This window comes from Aquarana catesbeiana, linkage group LG02, assembly GCF_042186555.1.
Source record: "Aquarana catesbeiana isolate 2022-GZ linkage group LG02, ASM4218655v1, whole genome shotgun sequence".
NCBI lineage: Eukaryota > Metazoa > Chordata > Amphibia > Anura > Ranidae > Aquarana > Aquarana catesbeiana.
The window spans coordinates 105,271,623-105,293,704 of NC_133325.1; the positions used below are offsets into that span (position 1 = coordinate 105,271,623).

The window sequence follows — 22,082 nt, forward strand, 5'->3', positions numbered from 1 at the left end:
GCTGGCTGCTTCTCTCCCCTCTCGATCTAACAGCTAGAGCGGGAGGGGCCGAGATTCCCCCGCTGACGTCAGTTGGGAAGAGAGGAGGAATGAGCCACCAGTCTCGTGAGCGCAAAGCGGCGCTCTGAAATCAGGTAAAGACCGCATTTTTTTCATAAAACACAGAGACAAGCGCACATAGCATAACGAGTCAAAGAGAATTATATGAAACAATAAATGTTATTTCAGCAGCAGCAGCAGGAGGGGAAGGGGGCAGGCGCTGACAAAGAGCAGACAGGCAGGGAGGTGGGGGGGGGGGTGTAGAGGAGGTCAGAGGAGAGACAGGAGAGCTGCAGATGACGGAGGCATGTAAACTGACCACGGTGTCAGAGCTCAGCAGCCATGATAAACCATGGTCAGTTTACGGGGGGGAGGGCAGAACCAGGCAGGATCAGCCAGGTATTTCAGGTGATAGAAGGGGCCAAATTACACAGCACAAGCACTGTGCTGTATAACATGCTTTAAAGCAGTGGTTCTCAACTCCCGTCCTCAGGACCCACTAACAGGCCAGGTTTAAAAGATAACAGAAATACATCACAGGTGATATCATTTGCTGCTCAGTGATTACCATATTCTAGTCTGTATCTCCCCAAGGTAATACTTAAAACCTGGCCTGTTAGTAGGTTCCGAGGACAGAAGTTGAGAACCACTGCTTTAAAGGAAGAGGATCCTTTTTTTTTCTTTTTTTTAGGGCAACAAACACTTTAAGTGGACACAAACACAATATATTACCCACTTTTTTGGTAAAACATAAAAGATGGAGTTGCACCGAGTAAACAAATGTTAAACACATCAAGCCCTCAATTGCGTATACTCATGAAATGGTGATAAATTTCCATAGGTGACTCTTTAAAAGTACTTCTAGGTCATCTATTTACAGTTAACCATAAATGATGGCCCTAGAACTACTTAGCGCTCTCACACTGGTGTGGGCACCGATACATAACATGTAATACAATTGTCGTTTTGGTACTTGGGCGCCCCGGCTCATGTATTTACATTCCTATATATATGCTGGTACATAGGGTCAGGGGTGGGGGGAACTCAATTTTTTTTTTAGTGACGAAGTTGAGTGCTTGGGCGTAACTTTTTAAACAGTTGCATTGCCTCACCGTATTCCGTTCCTCTGATCAAATGCTGGTATCATTGATGCAGGATGTTCAGACATGAGAGCCACCAAAAGCTGCAGAACATCGTGAATATTCTCATCCTGTAATACAGGGACAAACAAGTCAGACTCATAGATGACGCATTTTATTTCCACAGCCAGCTACAGTTCAAGTTATGTTAACAAAGCTTGTCTGAGCTCTTTATTCTGGAAACCTAATTGCTAATAGTTATAGTACATGGCAATACAGCTCCCTATTTTCCTATGCTAACTACACTAGGCCTTTAACCCTGCTCTAATGGTTACACCTCCATTAAAGACAGCTTTAATAAAGTGTACAACAAGCTTCATACCAAGGTGAAAAGTTTTAGGCATGAGTCACCAAATAAACAAACACACTGTACTGTTGTTGCCCCCTGAATGTGCTAATATTTCACACTTATTAACTCCAAATCTGCAGAAGCTGAATAAAGCTGGGGCTGCAGAAGAGGCAGTTTACAGGCGCTTTTCAGGTGCTATTTTTAGCACAAAAACGCCTGTAAAACGCCTCAGTGTGAAAGTAGCCTTAGTGTAGCCCTAACAGCTGAAACCTGAAAACTAAAGATTGTACATGTTCACTTCCACATGAAACAAAGTGTATTCCTTCTCTGAGCTGCCAAAGTGAGGCACATCCTAAATAAAAGAATAATGGCCTTATAAAAATATTATCAGACGTATACTCAAGTAGATGCCATGGCTGCTCTTTGGCAATCCTTCAAACAGTGTCTCAGCGGCTGTTCTTGTTTCCATTATATCCAATAACAATCAATAGGATTAACTGCCTTCACAAGGCTGTGTTTCATAAATCAATTCCGTCAGATTAAATGTAAGATTTATTACTATTTTATTAAAGTGGACATTATACATGTGGCATCTTGGCACCTTCCTAAAGTTAAAGCTGACATTTGGGCTAACCAAATATTGTCTAAAATAACTTTAACAGTTAACAGATCAGTGCAGTAATCTAACATGAAACAGCCTCCGCACCTTTTTATTTGATAGTGAGCGCTTCATGCAGTGTTGTGGGGCATCAATGGGCACCAAGTTCTCCCCCTCCCTCTCAAACTTTTATGTGGGATAGTGGGGGGAACGTTTCCTGTTTTCCCATTTGAATCCTTTTTGCATAAATATACATTGGTATGGACATTTTACAGATGATATTTTGAGGGTGTGGGATGGGGAGAACACAATTTTCATTGGTTTTATAAATGCAAACCATTTTAGCATTTTACCAGTAATCAACACATTTTTGAGATTAGCTTTTGGATGTTACTTTGCAGGGCTGTGCAGATTACAAATAAAAAAGTCACCACAAATCAGGGTTTCATTGAACCCTAGGGTCCCTCCAAAGGTTGCTAGGAGTTCCTTGAGCAATTTCTGCCTCTCAGTTAAGTTACCACTGATACCACTGAACTTTTTAGCTATTTGGAAGGAGGAAATTCTTCCCAATAAACACAAATGTAAGGAACATTCTTCCCACTGTCCATCATACTAATGTATCATGAGTTGTAGTTATAGTAATTTAAGCAGGGGTTTCCTGAGACAAGAAAGGTATTTTAAGGGTTCCTCTGTGTTGGAAAGGTTAAGAAAGGTTGCCATAACGTTTTTGGAAGCCTTCAGTAGGAAATTCTACCTGGCTTGCATTCAGCTGCTACCCCTTCCACACAATACCCAATACCCCAACTACTATTTCCAAACAATATCACCACATAGTAAGTATAATTTAAAAGAATCTCCCCATTTTGTATTCAGACAGATACATTTAATACTAAAAGGAGGTTGCAGGTTTTTCAGCCACTGGGCTCCTCCTCCGAGATCCATTCTTTATCCTAGTTACTTCTCCTCAAAAACTACAACACGCACCTGGCTCTGTTATCTTGGCTCTTTCCCTTGTGGGGTTAATACTAGAATGTATTGCAACTTAAATGTACTTACAAAGACCTTTAAATCCTTTGTTACTGGTGACAGGTTTAAGATCAATCAGTATATCACTTGCGGGTCAAATTTTGTGCTTTATTACATTTTTTGTACTACTTGCAGTCTGCAATATGTCGGCAGTATGACATGACTATTAAGAACCCATATAGGTGAGCATTTTTTGTTTTTCCAGTAATAAAAAAGCAAAAAGTACATTTCCAATGCTTCCAAACATTTTAGTGAGAAATATAGAGAAAATTGTAAATTCTTTTAAAGTATATCTAAGGGCAAAACCTTTTTTTTAGTTTTGGTGAGAGTGGAGATGGATTAGAACTACGGTCAGGTTTTTATTGCTGTCTGTGCCCTCATTAGAGAGATTCATCCTCTTTATATGTCCTGCTTACCATTTATCATTAAAGTTCAAGTAAAAGAAAATCCTAAAGTTTGGGCTGTCCCCAAAAAAGTAACGGAGGCGAAATCTTCCACTAGTGCTGGTGACCTGGGGATCCCCAAAAGATTCCCTTAATTTTCAGGGATTTCATCTCACTTCCTGTTTTGGCTATGGGACGGGAAGTGAAGGGAAATTAGCCCAATGGGACACAGATTGCAAAAAAAAAAAACCTAACAGGGGTTACAAAACCCTTCCTTGCTCTATCCAAAATAGAAAAGAAAAAAAAATTGCCTATGTTATACTTAAAATTTTTTGGCATTTGGAGAGTAGCAGTAACCCTCAGGGAGGGTGACAGACATCAGAGACTTCGAGAGAGAAAAGTATTGTGGGTTCGCAGATTGCAGGGTCGTGCACCACATGGGGTTAAACCTCAGGTGGGACTTTGATCTGAATCAATGCCAACCTCCCTCTCTTGGCATCTTAAGATTTATTATAATTCTTTTTTTCGTAAGTTCCTATATATTTATTTAATAGTACACGTGTCTGCCCCCCACCTGGCTCTGTACTCTTTTGTTGAGATATAGATAATTATATATATATATATATATATATATATATATATATATATATATATAATATGTGTGTGTTTTTGCTGTTTTTTTCTGCATGTAATAAACATGCATATACCATGCTCCGAGGAGCTAATTTACTCCCCCTGGAGAATCAGAGTGTAATAATAAAGTGAAGTGCGTTATTTGTGTTTGTAGCTATGATGCTGCAACATGCAAGTTGCTTATTTTCTGAATTTTTTGCTTCTTTATTTGCTGTGAAGGATCAGAGTCACTGATGGCATTCGTCCTAAGCCTCTGCACCTTCCTTAAGTGTTGGAGTTTACTGTAATAAAAAACAGCCACTGCTGCTGTCTCTTCTCTTCTGCAGGGTGACTGGTCTTGTACCCACCCCTTGTAGTTTTCTGCAGGAAGCCTGCACTGGATGGGTCAGACATGCTGACACTCATTGCACAAGTTACACCGTTATCAGGAATCAGCTTAGACAAGGATGTGCAGATATTTTGCATCCAAGTACATGGGAAGTCACTGCAAGGAGGCTACAGGATATCATCAGTGCTGATATAGAACAAACGATGGTAGAAAGGTTAATACATTTTATTTGAAAAACACAGGATTGCTTTTTATACAAAGTTCTTTAGCAAACTAAATATCACACAGTTAGGATTTAAATGTACTTTAACAGAACATAACTGTGTTTTTCCAACCACGCTCCCTCAGGCAGCACAAACTATGTATGTCCCCAACTTTGCCCTAAAACTATATCTCAAAGTCTGCTGTGTTTCAGCTCCATTTAGAGTAACCATCGCCAGTGCTGTGTGTGTGACAAATTGCAGAATGTTGCATTAGACGAGGGTCAGTTGTGACGCTCAGGCAAACCATCAAAAATAAGACAAGATGAAAGCACATTCATTTTTAGACACTCTGGGAAGTCCATCAAGACTATGCACAAATGTGCTGCCTGAAAAAAACTATTTAGAACTCAAGTAGACACATAAATTCCATCTGTAATATTATACTGCAATCCTATGAAATGTCAATAACCCCATTAACTGGTATTAAAAAAAAGATCGAGACATACCTCATGCATCGTCAGCAGGTAATTTAAAATGCTCTGTAGTTCATCTTCTTTGACCCCTCGGTCCTGAAGAAAACAAAATGTTAATCAAACTTATAGGGGTTGATTTAATAAAGACAAATAGACGGTGCACTTTTCAAGCGCAGCTGCACTCATTTTCCCCAGAGCTTAGTCAATGTGGTGAAGCCTCTGTTATGCATTTCTGTTTCTAGCACAGCATTAAGCATCAAAGATTTTTTTTCTCAAAAATGCACCACTGGGATCATGAACAACCTATCACCTGGTCTAATCATGGTCTCATGAGTATTCAGATAGGTGTGTCTAAGTTTGCAAACACTAAAGGCCCTGTCCGAAAATTGTACGAAAAATATATTGCTTTCGAACAATAATTGGATTGTTAGTGCAGAGCTTTCGAGAGCCGATCACGACAGTTCATCAGATATTATCCAAACGGACATGCATGAAAATTATTCCCGTACCATACCAGATCGTACGATTTCTGTTTAATCAGTACAGTTGTCGTGGGAAATACAACACAAATACAACACAAATACAACAAATGACATCACATCTGATTTTTTTTCTGTTGTACAAGAAGTTTTGTAACTTTAGTAAACTCTTCTTGTTCCATATGCGACAAGCAAGCAAAAAAAAAAAAAAAACGGACGATCTGTTGTCCGATTTTCGGATTGTGTGTACGTGACTTAACTTATTTAAAACAGAACTTGCATAGGAGCACCATAGAAGTTTATTTACAGAGGTCAATGGGAGGTATATTCCACAGAAACTGTAGGATGAAGAAATGTTTAAAGCGGAAGTAAACCCATAGATTTAAAGAGAAAGTAAACCCCGGCCGATTTTTCTTGTTATTTGAATTTCCAAATACCATAGCTCATTACAAAGGATAATATATTAAAATCGGCCTAAAACTAGGTCTGTAAATACCTTATTTAACATCTTTATAATATCTCCATTTCCGGGTATTGGCCGCGCTATTGCTTCTACTGTTTTCTGAATCTGTTTTCTGGATGTCAGTTCCGCCCTTACTCTGTTTCCCTTTGGAAATCTTGCGCATGCGCCATAACCAAGCCTCTATCTCGATCTATCTCTAGCTCGGGGTGTAGCAGGAAGGAGATGATCAGAACAGCATCGCGAGACTTCCCTGTGTGTCGTACTGAGGGGAAGCATGTCCATACAAATGTCCCAGCATGCAGGGGAGATAGAAACGGCACACTTTATGTGCCGTTAATGAATATACCTACTGCACAATAGCACATGACGTCACTTTTGATTGGAGGACGATTTCCATGGAAACGAAAACAGTGAGTACACTTTCACAGGCAGCGATCAGCTACCTGTGTGTGACAGACCTAGCCGCAAAAGAGGCTTTTGGAGGGGACTGAATGCCAGCCTCCTGCAAACCAATGTTCTATTATGTTTGTCTGCCTTGGATCACAGGATGTGTATTGCATTGAAAGGTTTGTGTTTGTCTGTCTTTGATCACAGGATGTGTATTGCATTGGAGGAAGGGGGGATTCTTCCAACAGCTCTCCCTGCTAACACTGTGTACTGATGAGACGTTAAACACACCTGACCTGTGTGTCCATTGTCATTGGACAGTTTAACCCGCCCTCTTTTCCAAGGGTGGGGGGAACGAGTGTTAAAGTGGAAGTAAACCCTCCTGAGTTATTTTATCTGTTGTGACCATGTGTTATAATAAATGAGTTGATTACTGCTTGACCCTGAAGACAGAGCCGTGTCTCGTTTTTGGGGTGGATTATTTGTATGGGTTCCTTGTTCGGCTGATTGGAGTGTTCGGTAGCTGCCTTTGTGTTTGGGTATGGAATGTCCTAAACGACTTTAACCCCTTTCATACTCGGGGTGTGTTACACTGTGCTATCTACATTACTAAGAGATAAAGTTGTCTTGGAGAGTTTACAACCACTTTAACCACTTGAGCCCCGGACCATTATGCTGCCTAAGGACCAGAGGTCTTTTTCCAATTTGGCACTGCGTCGCTTTAACTGCTAATTGCGCGGTCATGCAATGCTGTACCCAAACGAAATTTGCGTCCTTTTCTTCCCACAAATAGAGCTTTCTTTTGATGGTATTTGATCACCTCTGCAGTTTTTATTTTTTGCGCTATAAACGGAAAAAGACCGAAAATTTTGAAAAAAAATGATATTTTCTACTTTTTGTTATAAAAAAAATCCAATAAACTCAATTTTAGTCATACATTTAGGCCAAAATGTATTCGGCCACATGTCTTTGGTAAAAAAAATGTCAATAAGCATATATTTATTGGTTTGCGCAAAAGTTATAGCGTCTACAAACTAGGGTACATTTTCTGTAATTTACACAGCTTTTAGTTTATGACTGCCTGTCATTTCTTGAGGTGCTAAAATGGCAGGGCAGTACAACCCCCCCCAAATGACCCCATTTTGGAAAGTAGACACCCCAAGGAAATTGCTGAGAGGCATGTTGAACCCATTGAATATTTATTTTTTTTGTCCCAAGTGATTGAATAATGACAAAAAAAAAAAAATATTTACAAAAAGTTGTCACTAAATGATATATTGCTCACACAGGCCATGGGCCTATGTGGAATTGCACCCCAAAATACATTTAGCTGCTTCTCCTGAGTATGGGGATACCACATGTGTGGGACTTTTTGGGAGCCTAGCCGTGTACGGGGCCCCGAAAACCAATCACCGCCTTCAGGATTTCTAAGGGTGAAAATTTTTGATTTCACTCTTCACTGCCTATCACAGTTTCGGAGGCCATGGAATGCCCAGGTGGCACAAAACCCCCCCCAAATGACCCCATTTTGGAAAGTAGACACCCCAAGCTATTTGCTGAGAGGCATGGTGAGTATTTTGCAGCTCTCATTTGTTTTTGAAAATGAAGAAAGACAAGAAAAAACTTTTTTTTTTTCTTTTTTCAATTTTCAAAACTTTGTGACAAAAAGTGAGGTCTGCAAAATACTCACTATACCTCTCAGCAAATAGCTTGGGGTGTCTACTTTCCAAAATGGGGTCATTTGGGGGGGGGGGGGTTTGTGCCACCTGGGCTTTCCATGGCCTCCGAAACTGTGATAGGCAGTGAAGAGTGAAATCAAAAATTTATGCCCTTAGAAAGCCTGAAGGCAGTGCTTGGTTTTCGGGGTCCCATACGCGGCTAGGCTCCCAAAAAGTCTCACACATGTGGTATCCCCGTACTCAGGAGAAGCAGCAGAATGTATTTTGGGGTGTAATTTCACATATTCCCATGGCATGTTTGAGCAATATATCATTTAGTGACGACTTTGTGCAAAAAAAAAAAAAAATTTGTCTCTTTCCCGCAACTTGTGTCGCAATATAAAATATTCCATGGACTCGACATGCCTACCAGCAAATAGCTTGGGGTGTCTACTTTCCAAAATGGGGTCATTTGGGGGGGGTTTTGAACTGTCCTGGCATTTTATGCACAACATTTAGAAGCTTATGTCACACATCACCAACTCTTCTAACCACTTGAAGACAAAGCCCTTTCTGACACTTTTTGTTTACATGAAAAAGTTATTTTTTTTTGCAAAAAAATTACTTTGAACCCCCAAACATTATATATTTTTTTAAAGCAAATGCCCTACAGATTAAAATGGTGGGTGTTTCATTTTTTTTTTTCACACAGTATTTGCGCAGCGATTTTTCAAACGCATTTTTTGAGGAAAAAACACACTTTTTTAAATTTTAATGCACTAAAACACACTATATTGCCCAAATGTTTGATGAAATAAAAAAGATGATCTTAGGCCGAGTACATGGATACCAAACATGACATGCTTTAAAATTGCGCACAAACGTGCAGTGGCAACAAAATAAATACATTTTTAAAAGCCTTTAAAAGCCTTTACAGGTTACCACTTTAGATTTACAGAGGAGGTCTACTGCAAAAATTACTGCCCTCGATCTGACCTTCGTGGCGATAGCTCACATGCATGGTGCAATTGCTGTTTACGTTTGACGACAGACCGCCGCTTGCGTTCGCCTTAGCACGAGAGCAGGGGGCGACAGGGGTGCTTTTTTTTTTTTTTCTTTATTATTTTTTTGCTTTTTTATCTTATTTTTAAACTGTTCCTTTCATTTTTTTTTTTTTTTTTTAATCATTTTTATTGTTATCTCGGGGAATGTAAATATCCCCTATGATAGCAATAGGTAGTGACAGGTACTCTTTTTTGAAAAAATTGGGGTCTATTAGACCCTAGATCTCTCCTCTGCCCTCAAAGCATCTGATGACACCAAGATCGGTGTGATAAAATGCTTCCCCAATTTCCCAATGGCGCTATTTACATCTGGCGAAATCTAAGTCATAAAATGCTCGTAGCTTCCGGTTTCTTAGGCCATAGAGATGTTTGGAGCCACTCTGGTCTCTGATCAGCTCTATGGTCAGCTGGCTGAATCACCGGCTGCATTCTCAGGTTCCCTGTTGAGACAGGAGAGCCAGAGAAAAACACGGAAGACGGTGGGGGGGGCATTCCCTCCCACGGCTTGTAAAAGCAGTCTAGAGGCTAATTAGCCACTAGTATTGCTTTTACATGAAAGCCGACCGCTGGCTGAAAAGAATGATACCAAGATGATACCTAAACCTGCAGGCATCATTCTGGTATAACCATTCAAAGTCGTGAATGGCGTACCTGAAGACAAAAAAATGGTTAACAATAAAGCACAGTAAACGGTAAAGTATAAAAAATTGCATACCTGAAAAGCAAACATGATAAAACATAATAACAATAAAACATTGCAGAATAGAATACAGTAAAAAAGAGCAGAACAATAGAGAGAGAATAGAGAGAGAGAGAACAATAAAACGACAACTATTTTTTTTTATTTTATATATTTTTTTTTTTTTACACTTTTTTTGTAACTAACTTTTATAACGGTAACCGGTTCCAGGTTCGGGTCTCTCAAAATGCGATGGCATCTTGGGAGACCCTGTGAAAGTGTGCCTAGTCTGTGCAATGCTGTACCCTACGCTAATACTCAACTAATGAATGGTAGCGTTCAAAACATTCACCAATGCAAAGACCAGGATTGTCAGGACAGGAGGGACAATAATAGCAGGTGTCACGCCTATATCCGCGCTTGCTGCAGACACAACATCTTTTTTGGGGGGGGTTCGTTGGGTAGGGGTACTCGGGAGGGCATAAAGAAAATGCCTCTCATGCAGCCGACTGCATTTGGTTGGGGATGTGAATGGGGGAAGTACGGGCGCTGCAGAAGTGGTGGGTCCCCAATTAGGATTGGCGAATGCAGCAGGAAGGGCATTATGGGCACGACGGGCCTGTGTTTGTCTTTTTGGTGGCAGCGGGACACTACTTGTGCTTGCCACCTCACCAGCTTGAACTGCACTTATGGGACTCGCCACGTCACCAAGTGTTACTGCAGTGCTGGTTTGACTACGACCGGGGTGTACTAGGCCGCTGGCGCTTGCCAGTTCAATAAAAAGCTACCAAAAAAACTGTTAGCGATCGCAGGGATCAGGCCTGACTCTGCGAACACTGCAGTTATGCGTTTAGTGTTTTGTAAGTGACAGTGATCGATCAATACTGCACTTGGGTGGGCTGGGCCGGGCGGAGGGGCAAAATGCAGGTGCTAGCAGGTATCTGGGCTGATCCCGCTAACACTGTGTTTTTGGGAACCCTAAACTGCTGGGGACGCTAGTATAGATCTGATCGGATCAGATATTGATCCGTTCAGATACTATACCACTAAGGGAGGTGTACGGTGCGTGCGTGGGTGTTAGCGGTACTGGCGCTAATCTGACGCTGCTTGGGGCTGGTGCTTGCCAGTTCACCAAAATACTACCAAAAAAACTGTTAGCAATCGCAGGGATCAGGCCTGACTCTGCGAACGCTGCAGTTATGCATTTAGTGTTTTGTAAGTGTCAGTGATCGATCGATACTGCACTTGGGTGGGCTGGGCTGGGCCGGGCGGAGGGGCAAAACGCAGGTGCTAGCAGGTATCTGGGCTGATCCCGCTAACACTGCGTTTTTGGGAACCCTAAACTGCTGGGGACGCTAGTATAGATCTGATCGGATCAGATATTGATCCGTTCAGATACTATACCACTAAGGGAGCTGTACGGTGCGTGCGTGGGTGTTAGCGCTACTGGCGCTAACCTGACGCTGCCTGGGGATGGTGCTTGCCAGTTCACCAAAATGCTACCAAAAAAATGTTAGCGATCGCAGGGATCAGGCCTGACTCTGCGAACGCTGCAGTTATGCGTTTAGTGTTTTGTAAGTGACAGTGATCGATCGATACTGCACTTGGGTGGGCCGGGCGGAGGGGCAAAACGCAGGTGCTAGCAGGTATCTGGGCTGATCCCGCTAACACTGTGTTTTTGGGAACCCTAAACTGCTGGGGACGCTAGTATAGATCTGATCGGATCAGATATTGATCCGATCAGATACTATACCACTAAGGGAGGCGTATGCTGCGTGCGTGGGTGTTAGCGGTACTGGCGCTAATCTGACGCTGCCTGGGGCGACGCATATCACCGCCGGGCGATCAGGGGGCTAAACCTTTATTCGGTAATAAACGGCGGGTGCCCTGACACTAAAAAAAATAAACAAACTAACCAGCGTCACCCGTAACACTTATACGGTGATCAGTGGTGAAAGGGTTAACTAGGGGGCCATCAAGGGGTTAAAACATTTATTAGGTAGTATATGGGGGTCCCTGTCGCTATAAAACGCTGACGGCGAACCTAAATATTTAGGTCCCTAACTAGCGTCACCAGCGACACTAATACAGCGATCAGAAAAATGATCGCTTAGCGACACTGGTGACGGGGGGGTGATCAAGGGGTTAAAACTTTATTAGGGGGGGTTAGGGGGGTATCCTAGACCTACAGGGGGCTAATATTCACTGTCCCAACACTGTAACTGTCACAAACTGACACCATGCAGTAATCAGAAAAAAAAAAAAAAACTGCTGGTGTCAGTTTGTGACAGGGAGGGGGGGGGGTGATTGGGGGGGGGATCGGGGGGCGATCGGGGGGGGGATCGGGGTGTTTTGTGTGCCTGGCATGTTCTACTGTGTTGTGTAGTGTTGGTGCACTCACAGTGAAGTCTTCTCTCCTCGGCGCTGCAACGGAATACCGAGCCGAGGAGAGATGACATCATTTCCTTTGCTGCTGTTTAGCATACAGCAGCAAAGGAAGTGATCTGATTGGCCGGCGGCGATCGGGAGGGGGGGGCCACGAACGGATGGCCTCCCCCTCACCTCTGATCGCCGCTGGACAAAAGACGACCGCCTCGGGCACCGGGGGGGGGTCCGATCGGACCCCCCACCCGCAGAAGGCAAATCACGTATATGTACGTGATTTTGCCTGTCCGTGCCACCTTGCCGACGTAAATCGGCGTGAGGCGGTCGTTAAGTGGTTAACAGTGTAATAAAAAAACACATGCCAGGAAAGTAACTGTCACATTGGTTGTGCTCTCAACAAAACTCTCAAACCAACCAATGGCTTGTGTCATAACTGATCACATGTGCAGCATCGTGGCAATTGAAGATTAAACAGAGGCCAAGATGGCAGCTTCCTTGGCTGAAAACAAGAGGAGGGTTTACTTCCACTTTAACACAGAAGCCATAGAATAGATTGCAATCACAAAAGGTTACTAGGTACAGGGTCATGACAAGCCTGCTTTTCCTCACTCCTCAATCCAAATGTTGAAAGTATAGTTATCCTTTAAGATATTAGCCTTCATTTGTTCAGTCAGAATCCTCCATCTTTCCAACTGAAAGTCTGTACCTTGGTACAAACGGAGAGCTGATGGAGGAGTCTTCAGGAGCATGGCATGCACCCATGACCTACTGATCGTGGGTGCAATACTTTGCAGGCTCCTATGCAAAAAAATAATAAATGCACTTTTCTTCCCTGGAAATGTATGTGCATTTATTTTTTATTTATTTATTTTTTTAAAGATGGACATTCATTTATTTACCGCTGAAAAAAAGCGAGGACAGGGACGTGGGTATGCTTGATGTCTGAGCAGCACATCACAGGTTGAAAGGTTATTGGCATATAACAGTCCATATTACACACCCCTGTTAAAATGTCATGTTTATGTGATGTAAAATTAGGAGAAAAATCATTTCAGAACTTTTTCCACCTTTAATGTGACCTATAAACTGTACAACTCAGTTAAAAAACAAACTGAAATCTTTTAGGTGGAGGGAAGTAAAAATAAATAACATGGTTGCATAAGTGTGCACACCCTTAAATGAAAATTTTTGAAGCGCCTTTCGATTTTATTACAGCACTCTCTTTTTGGGTATGAGTCTATCAGCATGACACATCTTGACTTGGCAATATTTGCCCACTCTTCTTTGCAAAAACACTCCAAATCTGTCAGATTGCGAGGGCATCTCCTGTGCACAGCCCTCTTCAGATCACCCCACAGATTTTCAATCTAATTCAGGTCTGGGCTCTGGCTGGGCCATGCCAAAACTTTAATCTTCTTCTGGTGAAGCCATTCCTTTTTTGATTTGGATGTATGCTTTGGGTCATTGTCATGCTGAAAGATGAAGTTCATCTTCATGTTCAGCTTTCTAGCAGAAGCCTAAAGGTTTGAGCCAATATTGACTGGTATTTGGAACGGTTCATAATTCCCTCTACCTTGACTAATGCCCCAGGTCCAGCTGAAGAAAAACAGCCCAAAAGCATGATGCTGCCACCACCATGCTTCTGTGTGGGTATGGTGTTCTTTTGGTGATATGCAGTGTTTTTGCGCCAAACAAATCTTTTGGAATTATGGCCAAAAAGTACAACCTTGGTTTCATCAGACCATAACACATTTTCCCACATGCTTTTGGGAGACGTCAGATGTGTTTCTGCAAAATTTAGCTGGGCTTGGATGTTTTTCTTCATAAGAAAAGGCTTTCGTCTTGCCATTCTACCCCACAGCCTAGACATATGACGTATACGGGAGATTGTTGTCGCATGTACCAAACAGCCAGTACTTGCCAGATATTCCTGCAGCTCCATTAATGTTGTTGTAGGACTCTTGACAGCCTCCCTGACCAGTTTTCGTCTAGTATTTTCATCAATTTTGGAGGGATGTCTAGTTCTTGGTAATGTCACTGTTGTGCCATATTTTCTCCACTTGATGATGACTATTTTCACTGTGTTCCGTTGTATACCTAATTCCTTGGAAATTCTTTTGTACCCTTCTCCTGACTGATACCTTTTAACAATGAGATCCCTCTAATGCTTTGGCAGCTCTCTGCAGACCATGGCTTTTGCTGTAGGATGCGACTAAGAAAATGTCAGGAAAGACCTACTAGAACATCTGAACTTTGCGGTGAACCAGAGGCACTTTAAATGATGGCAGGTGTGTACTGACTCCTACATAACAGGAGTTTGAATGTGATTGGTTAATTCTGAACACAGGTTCATCCCCAGTTATAAGAGGGTGAGCACACTTATTCAACCACATTATTTTAGTTTTTTTTATTTTCAACTGAGTTGTACAGTTTATAGGGCATATTAAAGGTGGAAAAAGTTCTGAAATGATTCATCTTGGTCTAATTTTTTTAACACAGAAACCGGACATTTTAACAGGGTTGTGTATACTTTTTCTATCCACTGTGTGTGTATAATATATATATATACATATACAGCCATTTGCCTGGCTTTGATACCTTTATTCAACAGTGGTACGATTTATATAAAAGAGACAACTTAAACAAAAAAAAAGGATTAGACTTAAAACAAACTTATGCCTGGTTGATGCAGGGTACAGCAATGGGTTCACCTCAATGCAGCTTTGTTTTAGCCACCAGGAACAAAGTTTTAGCCACGTAAAGCCCTTTGGGACCCAGAATTTATACAGGGCTCTCTCCCTTCTCACTATGGGACAGTGCTGGTTGCTAACCACAAGTGCAATCATGTTGCAGTAAAAAGGAGAGAATGGGGGGCATAGCTTGCAATGAATGGAGTAGGACTCACTGACTGATCTCTCTGCCGAGTCTCCTGTATTATATTCCGATTGCCTCTATATCCCTCGCCGCACCTTCGCCCTATATACCTCCAGGTATACAGCAAGCACTTGACCTTCCTCCGGTGATAGTCTTGCCTGCCGCTGACATGTCTAGAAGGGGTAAAGACCTGCCAGCCACACCGGACCATGCTGCCCAAGATGGCGTCCGTCTGCCCTGCTTGGCCAAGGAAGCAGCAAAGAAACTGTTTGCTAAAGCGAACTTTAAAGACACTCCTGCCACGCCGATTCCCACAATGTATGCACCGGTGCTGGCTGTGCCTGCCGCGGAGGATCCAAGCTGGGCAGAGGACCCTGAGGAGTCTGCCATGTGGAACACTGAGTACCCCAGCCATCAACTTAAGGGGGTTAAACTGGAATTAACTCTAGTCAGGCAAGATATGCAGAAGTTGAGGGATTGCACGACAGCTCTGGAGGGTCGCATGAGCACAGTTGAGGAAGATATGGCACCATTACAGCATGAAGTGCTGTGTGGGATTCCCACAATCCAACTGAGGAAGATACAGTATCTCACAAAAGTGAGTACACCCCTCACATTTTTGCAAATATTTTATTATATCTTTTCATGTGACAATACAGAAGAAATTACTTTGTACAATGAAAAGTAGTGAGTGTACAGCTTGTATAACAGTGTAAATTAGCTGTCCCCTCAAAATAACTCAACACACAGCCATTAATGTCTATACCACTGGCAACAAAAGTGAGTACATCCCTAAGTGAAAATGTCCAAATTGGGCCCAGTTAGCTATGTTTCCTCCCCAATGTCATGTGACTCATTAGAGTTACAAAGTTTCAGGTGTGAATGGGGAGCAGGTGTGTTAAATTTGGTGTTATCGCTTTCCCTCTCACATAATGGTCACTGGAAGTTCAACATGGCACCTCATGGCAAAGAACTCCCTGAGTATTTAAAAAAAAAAGTATTGTTGCTCTACGTAAAGATGGCCTAGGCTATAAGAAGATTGCCAAGACCCTGAAACTGAGCTGCAGCATGGTGGCCAAGACCATGCAGCAGTTTAACAGGACAGACAAGCAGACTAAGGACATGGATTACTGGAACCATGTCCTGTGGTCTGATGAGACCAAGATAACCTTATTTGGTTCAGATGGTGTTAAGCGTGTGTGGCTGCAACCAGGTGAGGAGTACAAAGACAAGTGTGTCTTGCCTACAGTCAAGCATGGTGGTGGGAGTTTCATGGTCTGGGGCTGCATGAGTGCTGTCGGCACTGGGGAGCTACAGTTCATTGAGGGAACCATGAATGCCAACATGTACTGTGACATACTGAAGCAGAGCATGATCCCCTCCCTTCAGAGACTGGGCTGCAGGGCAGTATTCTAACATGATAACGACCCCAAACACACCTCCAAGAAGACCACTGCCTTGCTAAAGAAGCTGAGGGTAAAGGTGGTGGACTGGCCAAGCATGTCTCCAGACCTAAACCCTATTGTGTATCCGTGGGGCATTCACAAATGGAAGGTGGCGGAGCGCAAGGTCTCCAACATCCACCAGCTCTGTGATGTCATCATGGAAGAGTGGATTAGAATTCCAATGGGAATCTGTGAAGCTCTGGTGAACTCCATGCCCAAGAGGGTTAAGGCAGTGCTGGGAAATAATGAATAATGGTGGCCGCACAAAATATTGACACTTTGGGCCCAATATGGACATTTTCATTTAGGGGTGTACTCACTTTTGTTGCCAACAGAGGGGACAGCAAATTTAAACTGTTATACAAGCTGTACACTCACTACTTTACATTGTAGCAAAGTGTAGTTTCTTCAGTGTTGTCACATGAAAAGCTATAATAAACTATTTACAAAATATGTGAGGGGTGTACTCACTTTTGTGAGATACTGTATGTCATATCCCTGTATCGACACACATTGGGGAGGGGACAGGACCATGCAGGAGGCAGCTGGTCTGTTTATAGGCAGAGGGACATACGATCTCAGCTTTTTCCTGTTTTATGTAGAGTGGTGCACTGAAGCACCTGTACCATGTGAGTACCCTGGAGAGGGGTTTTGTTTAATAAATATTATTTGAAACGGTATCACACTATCCAGTCCTTGTATTTTATATGCATGTGGAGATAATGCTACTGGACAGCTCAGGATTCCACAGTCTTTTATTCAGAGAACACAGGGGTGGTTCGTATCTGTGTATAGACCAAACTTAAATGTACAGTCACACGCTCTGAGGTGAGCAGATTCACATGGGAGCACAAGTGTGTTGTCACATGGACATGTTTGGATCACCATGGCAAGATTTGAAAATATCTGAAATGGACTTTATGATTTAATCATGTCGCTTTGATTCATGAGATTTATTGTCGGTGTATTGTGATACACGCACTTCAATTCACTAATGTCACTTTATATCTTTTGCACAATTATTTTTTGATATTGACTATTACTTGCATGTATTAGGATAGCACGGCTAATATATATATATATATATATATATATATATATATATATATGTGTGTGTGTGTGTCTCACACACACACACACATACACCTGCTACTGGCAGGGCCAACCTCATCAAAATGGTGTGGGCTCCCCAGTTATTGTATGCTCTCCATAATGCTCCTGTATGGATCCCGAAATATTGGTTTGATCGTATTGACTCCCAGTATAGAGTTGCTCTGTAAATATGGAGTAGCGAGGGTTAAATTGACTACCTTGCAGTATCCCAAAGACCAGGGGGGACTGGCGGATCTCCCGCTGGTGGCTGACCCCTATAGAACCTTGTTGATACGATCCCTAGTGGAGTTTTTCACTTTGTCTCAGCTGGAAATGGGCCTTCCAGACTTGCCTTCTCAATGTCCCACAATACAGCTCTTATTAAAACTTTGGGTTGAAATGAAGCGTAGAATGGGACTCCCTGGTTTTCTTCCCTGTACCCCTATATGGCACAATAGGTCCTACAAGGAGCTGGTTAAACTTGGAAACTATTCCACCTGGATAGCAGCAGGCGTTAAATATTTATCACAACTTTTTGTCGGGCAGGAAGTGAAATCTTTTGATCAACTTTGTATAGTTTCCCTTACTTCAGAATAGATATTATATGTACATACAACTGCATCATGCTCTCAGGGTGCATGGCAGGAATTCTACTTTGCAGATAGAAGACTCCATACTCCTCAACTTGACTTTAACCAAGTTACATGTATTTTGGGTGGATTGATGGAAGACCTGTATCCCCCACCTACTTATGTAGCACTTGTCAGATTGCTGTATTTAGCTAGAAAGCTGATAGCGAGATTTTGGTTATCCCCTCACACACCTACCTGTTGGAAGTGGGTTCAACAGGTAAACTACATACTAATACAGGAAATAAAAAATACGTACCTTTACAGGAATACCCCTCAGAAATTTCAAAGAATATGGCAGGATTGGCTGGACACTCCTGGGGTGGCTCCCTCTCAGCTTATACTTACCAGACTACTTCAAACTTGAGGAAGCCATGTGTTAATATGCATGGTGTGTCATATGGCAGAGAGAAGATTTGGTGCAATATATACCTATGTAGGGATGGGCTATGTACACTTGCAAGAGTTTTGTTTTTTGTATTATGTTTGTTTTTGGTTTTATATTGTATTGTTACCAGAGGTGAAAATACCACCGTTTGAATAGTGTGGACTCTTTGCAAACAAGATCATACTTTATGTAGAGTAAAACAAAATTTTGAATACTTACTAACTGCATATGAAGTTTATACTTGAATGTTTGTACCTTATATTTTCTTGTACAATAAAACCTTTTCTGATTTAAAAAAAAAAAGGAAAAAAAGGAGAGATTAACATGCTCCCTACACCTGGATGTACTGGGTATTTTTTTTATTATAGACTGTTTAAATACATACATACGTTAAATATTAGACTTGTTTGGGATTTTTAAATATCTGAGGTTTACCTGAATTTCTTTTGGATTATATGCAAGCATTATTATGGGTATTTTTTTGATATACTAGTTTGTAACACATACTTTTAGAACTGGTAGGAGCTCCAAAAGAGACAATGGATTTATGGTATTTTGAACATAGAAATAGAATTAATCAAGACTGCACCAAGCTGCAGTTTTAAAACATGGAAGAGAAAGAAAAGGAATAAATATGCAATGCCAACATTGCGTGATTATGATATATGAAAAACAGAGCCCAAAGTAAAGCCTTAGCAATAAGCCAAAGTTAGTTTAGAAAATATCAAATGTTTTACATATTCCTCAGCTTATGTCAGGAATAATTAAACTGGAAAACATTCACATCCAGAAAGAGAATACATTACCTTTAAAATGAGCTGTTTCAGAAACAGCAACATAAATGCTCTCAGGGAAATGATTTCTTTCTGAGAAGGTCGGGCGCCATCTAAATGAAAAAAACATGAACAGTTAAGTTTACGATGGTAGGTAGACCATGCTCAAGAAAACAGTTTACATCGCTCTATATGGTTCTGTTCATATCCATCATTTACCTAAAGCCGGTCACCATTTAAGAAGGCAAATGGAATCTCCCATCCATGTCTAGGAAAAGTGTAATTTGCATTGGTGTCATTAGCAGTGTGCTCCCAATGTATACAGCAGTATGGAGGCAATTCATAGACAGGCATCCTTTAAAGACACCTTATCATCACGCCAAAAATACAGCTCTTTTTGACGTGTGGCTTTCAGCACAGTTTGAATGTAACCTTCCCTCATGCTAACATGTTAGTCTACAGCCATTTTGTCTGCCAACAGACCAAAGATTCTCAGGTCCGCCTTGACAAGAGCACATTTTCAGGATCTCTTAAGGTCTCATGCACACAGTACGTGTTGCCAACTCTCCTAAAAGCCTTTCCTCCTGGCAACAGCATTTTTGGCACAAAAAAGCCTGAAGCTTATAAAAGTGTGTAACGCATTTAGGCGCATGCACACAGGTCAATCGCTTGGACGTTAATCCAGAATAATAATTTATTCTGACCATTGAATTGAATTAACTCTCAAATGCTAAGTGCACGTTTAGTTGCAATTACACGTGTTTAGAAGCATCAGGCATTTTTTCTGCCAAAACGCTGCTGTGCCTGGATACACTGTGTGAGGTTTGGGGTTGTTTAGCTCAGTGGTAGATGCCTTTTCAGTAAGTTCACAGTGAATAGGAACTTTAGTTTAAGGGCATGGTAGCCCACTTTTATTAAAAGGAACAAAATAAAGGAAAGTTCATACATGCACTTGGATGCCCACACAGGGTCTCTTCTCCCAAAAACAATAACACATGAAAAATGCCAAGCCACCTGGCTCTCTTTCGCAGTACTGCCACTTAGGCTTTTACGCTTCAGCCTTCTTGGCCATATAACAGGGTTCCCGTACAACTACTGTACCTCTTTTCAGCTTCCTCGCTGCTCAGGCCTTCCACTTCAAGCTCTCATCTGTCTCCTTAGATGCACACAGCTTCAACATACACAGCGTCTATCTAGAAAGCAACCCCTCACTGCTCTGATCCTCAGACTTGGGTCTCTGACTTTCACTAGTGCACACCTGCACTCTCTGGACTCCTGGAGACCTGTCTCTCTGGGTGGAGTCCAGAACTCTTGTCCTGACTCTGCTATAAGCCCAGGACCCACCTGCTCAATCAACCAGCCAGACTCCTGGCTGTTCCCAAAACCCGGTTCCAGGATTGGAGATTCCGTCCCACCCATAACGGTATGGAATCTCTGGGCTCCAGGTCCCCAAATGGATTTTACAAACTTTGGAGGAAACTGATAAAACAGATTCCTCCACATTAAATACCCCTGGAGCCCCTCAGCCTGCCTATTTGAGAACCCTGGGCGCCAATTACTAGGACAGGGAACTGTACTGTCACAACTGGCAGTCGTTTTTTTTTCCTGCCTCTAAAAGCCTTTGTGTGAATGGAGACATAGGATTACATTCAGGGGTGTTTAGAGGCAGGAAAGAAAAATGCCAGATGCCCCTAGGAGCAGCTGAAAAAAAAATTCAATGTGTATGAGGCCTAACTTTTAGGCAAAGTGGCAGAATCTGTGCAGGCAAATTTATAATTATCACAACTATTCCCACTGCACCAAATCCTTATTCCTTTTTAAGGATTCGGATTGGAATTCTATATACTGCTACAGACAGGCAGATCTCTCATCCAGAACACCTTCAGCTGCCCAGCATGTGATTTTTTTTTGTTCTGCAGAAAAAAGAAGGAATAATCCAATTTTAAGGGAGTTTTTTCTTTATTTTTACGTCCGATGCTTGCTTAGTGACCTTTCACAATGAAAATAAGAAAGTCTAATGGAGCTCTCCACTGCTCAGCTGCTGGAAAAAGACAGATCTCTTGGTGATAAGGGGGCAGCACACATGAAGACTGCATATCCATAGCAAGAATGCATGTTGATTTCATCCTATGAAACTGGATTATAAAAATATATAAATACTGAGCTCTGATGTCAACCCACAATGAAAAGTGTCTTTCTACAAAGCAGGAACTGCATTTTAAATCAAATATACAGAAATGGAGTTCAGGCAAGGTGTACTAAATCTCCAGAGATGAAAATAATAAATTACTAGCTACACGGTCAGTGCTTTTTATCTGCTGTTGTATTGAGTTCACACATATCTGCTTTCACTGAAATAGGCAAATGTGCACGCTCCAATAGTAATTCTCTATGGCATGCCTACAGAACAGATGCACTATCTGAATACTCTTCATTCAATAATCAGTTCAGAGAAGCGTTCTCCCCTAAAGGAAAACAATATCTTACACCGAGTGCTGTCCGAATGGGTATCTATCACACACACCTTTCACCAAAGGCCTTTTCCTTTCCAATAAACTAAGTCACATTCACATAAACACATTTAATTTACACTGAAACTTGGTTCACATATTACAAAAGGAAACGGAATGCAGAAAGTAACCTATTAAACATCAC

General features: G+C 41.9%; 1 protein-coding gene across 9 annotated transcripts in view; it reads right to left on the minus strand.

Annotated features, from left to right (window-relative positions):
• The window catches only part of NBEA (neurobeachin), a 919,734-nt gene that overhangs the window by 603,865 nt on the left and 293,787 nt on the right, over positions 1-22,082 (minus strand). For all 9 annotated transcript variants that reach the window (XM_073613318.1, XM_073613319.1, XM_073613325.1 and 6 more), the window contains exons 14-16: positions 19,461-19,540; positions 5,145-5,207; positions 1,152-1,249 (exon numbers count right to left, since the gene is read on the minus strand). In XM_073613318.1, the coding sequence (XP_073469419.1) occupies positions 1,152-1,249; positions 5,145-5,207; positions 19,461-19,540 (241 nt within the window). The remainder of the gene's footprint in view (positions 1-1,151; positions 1,250-5,144; positions 5,208-19,460; positions 19,541-22,082) is intronic.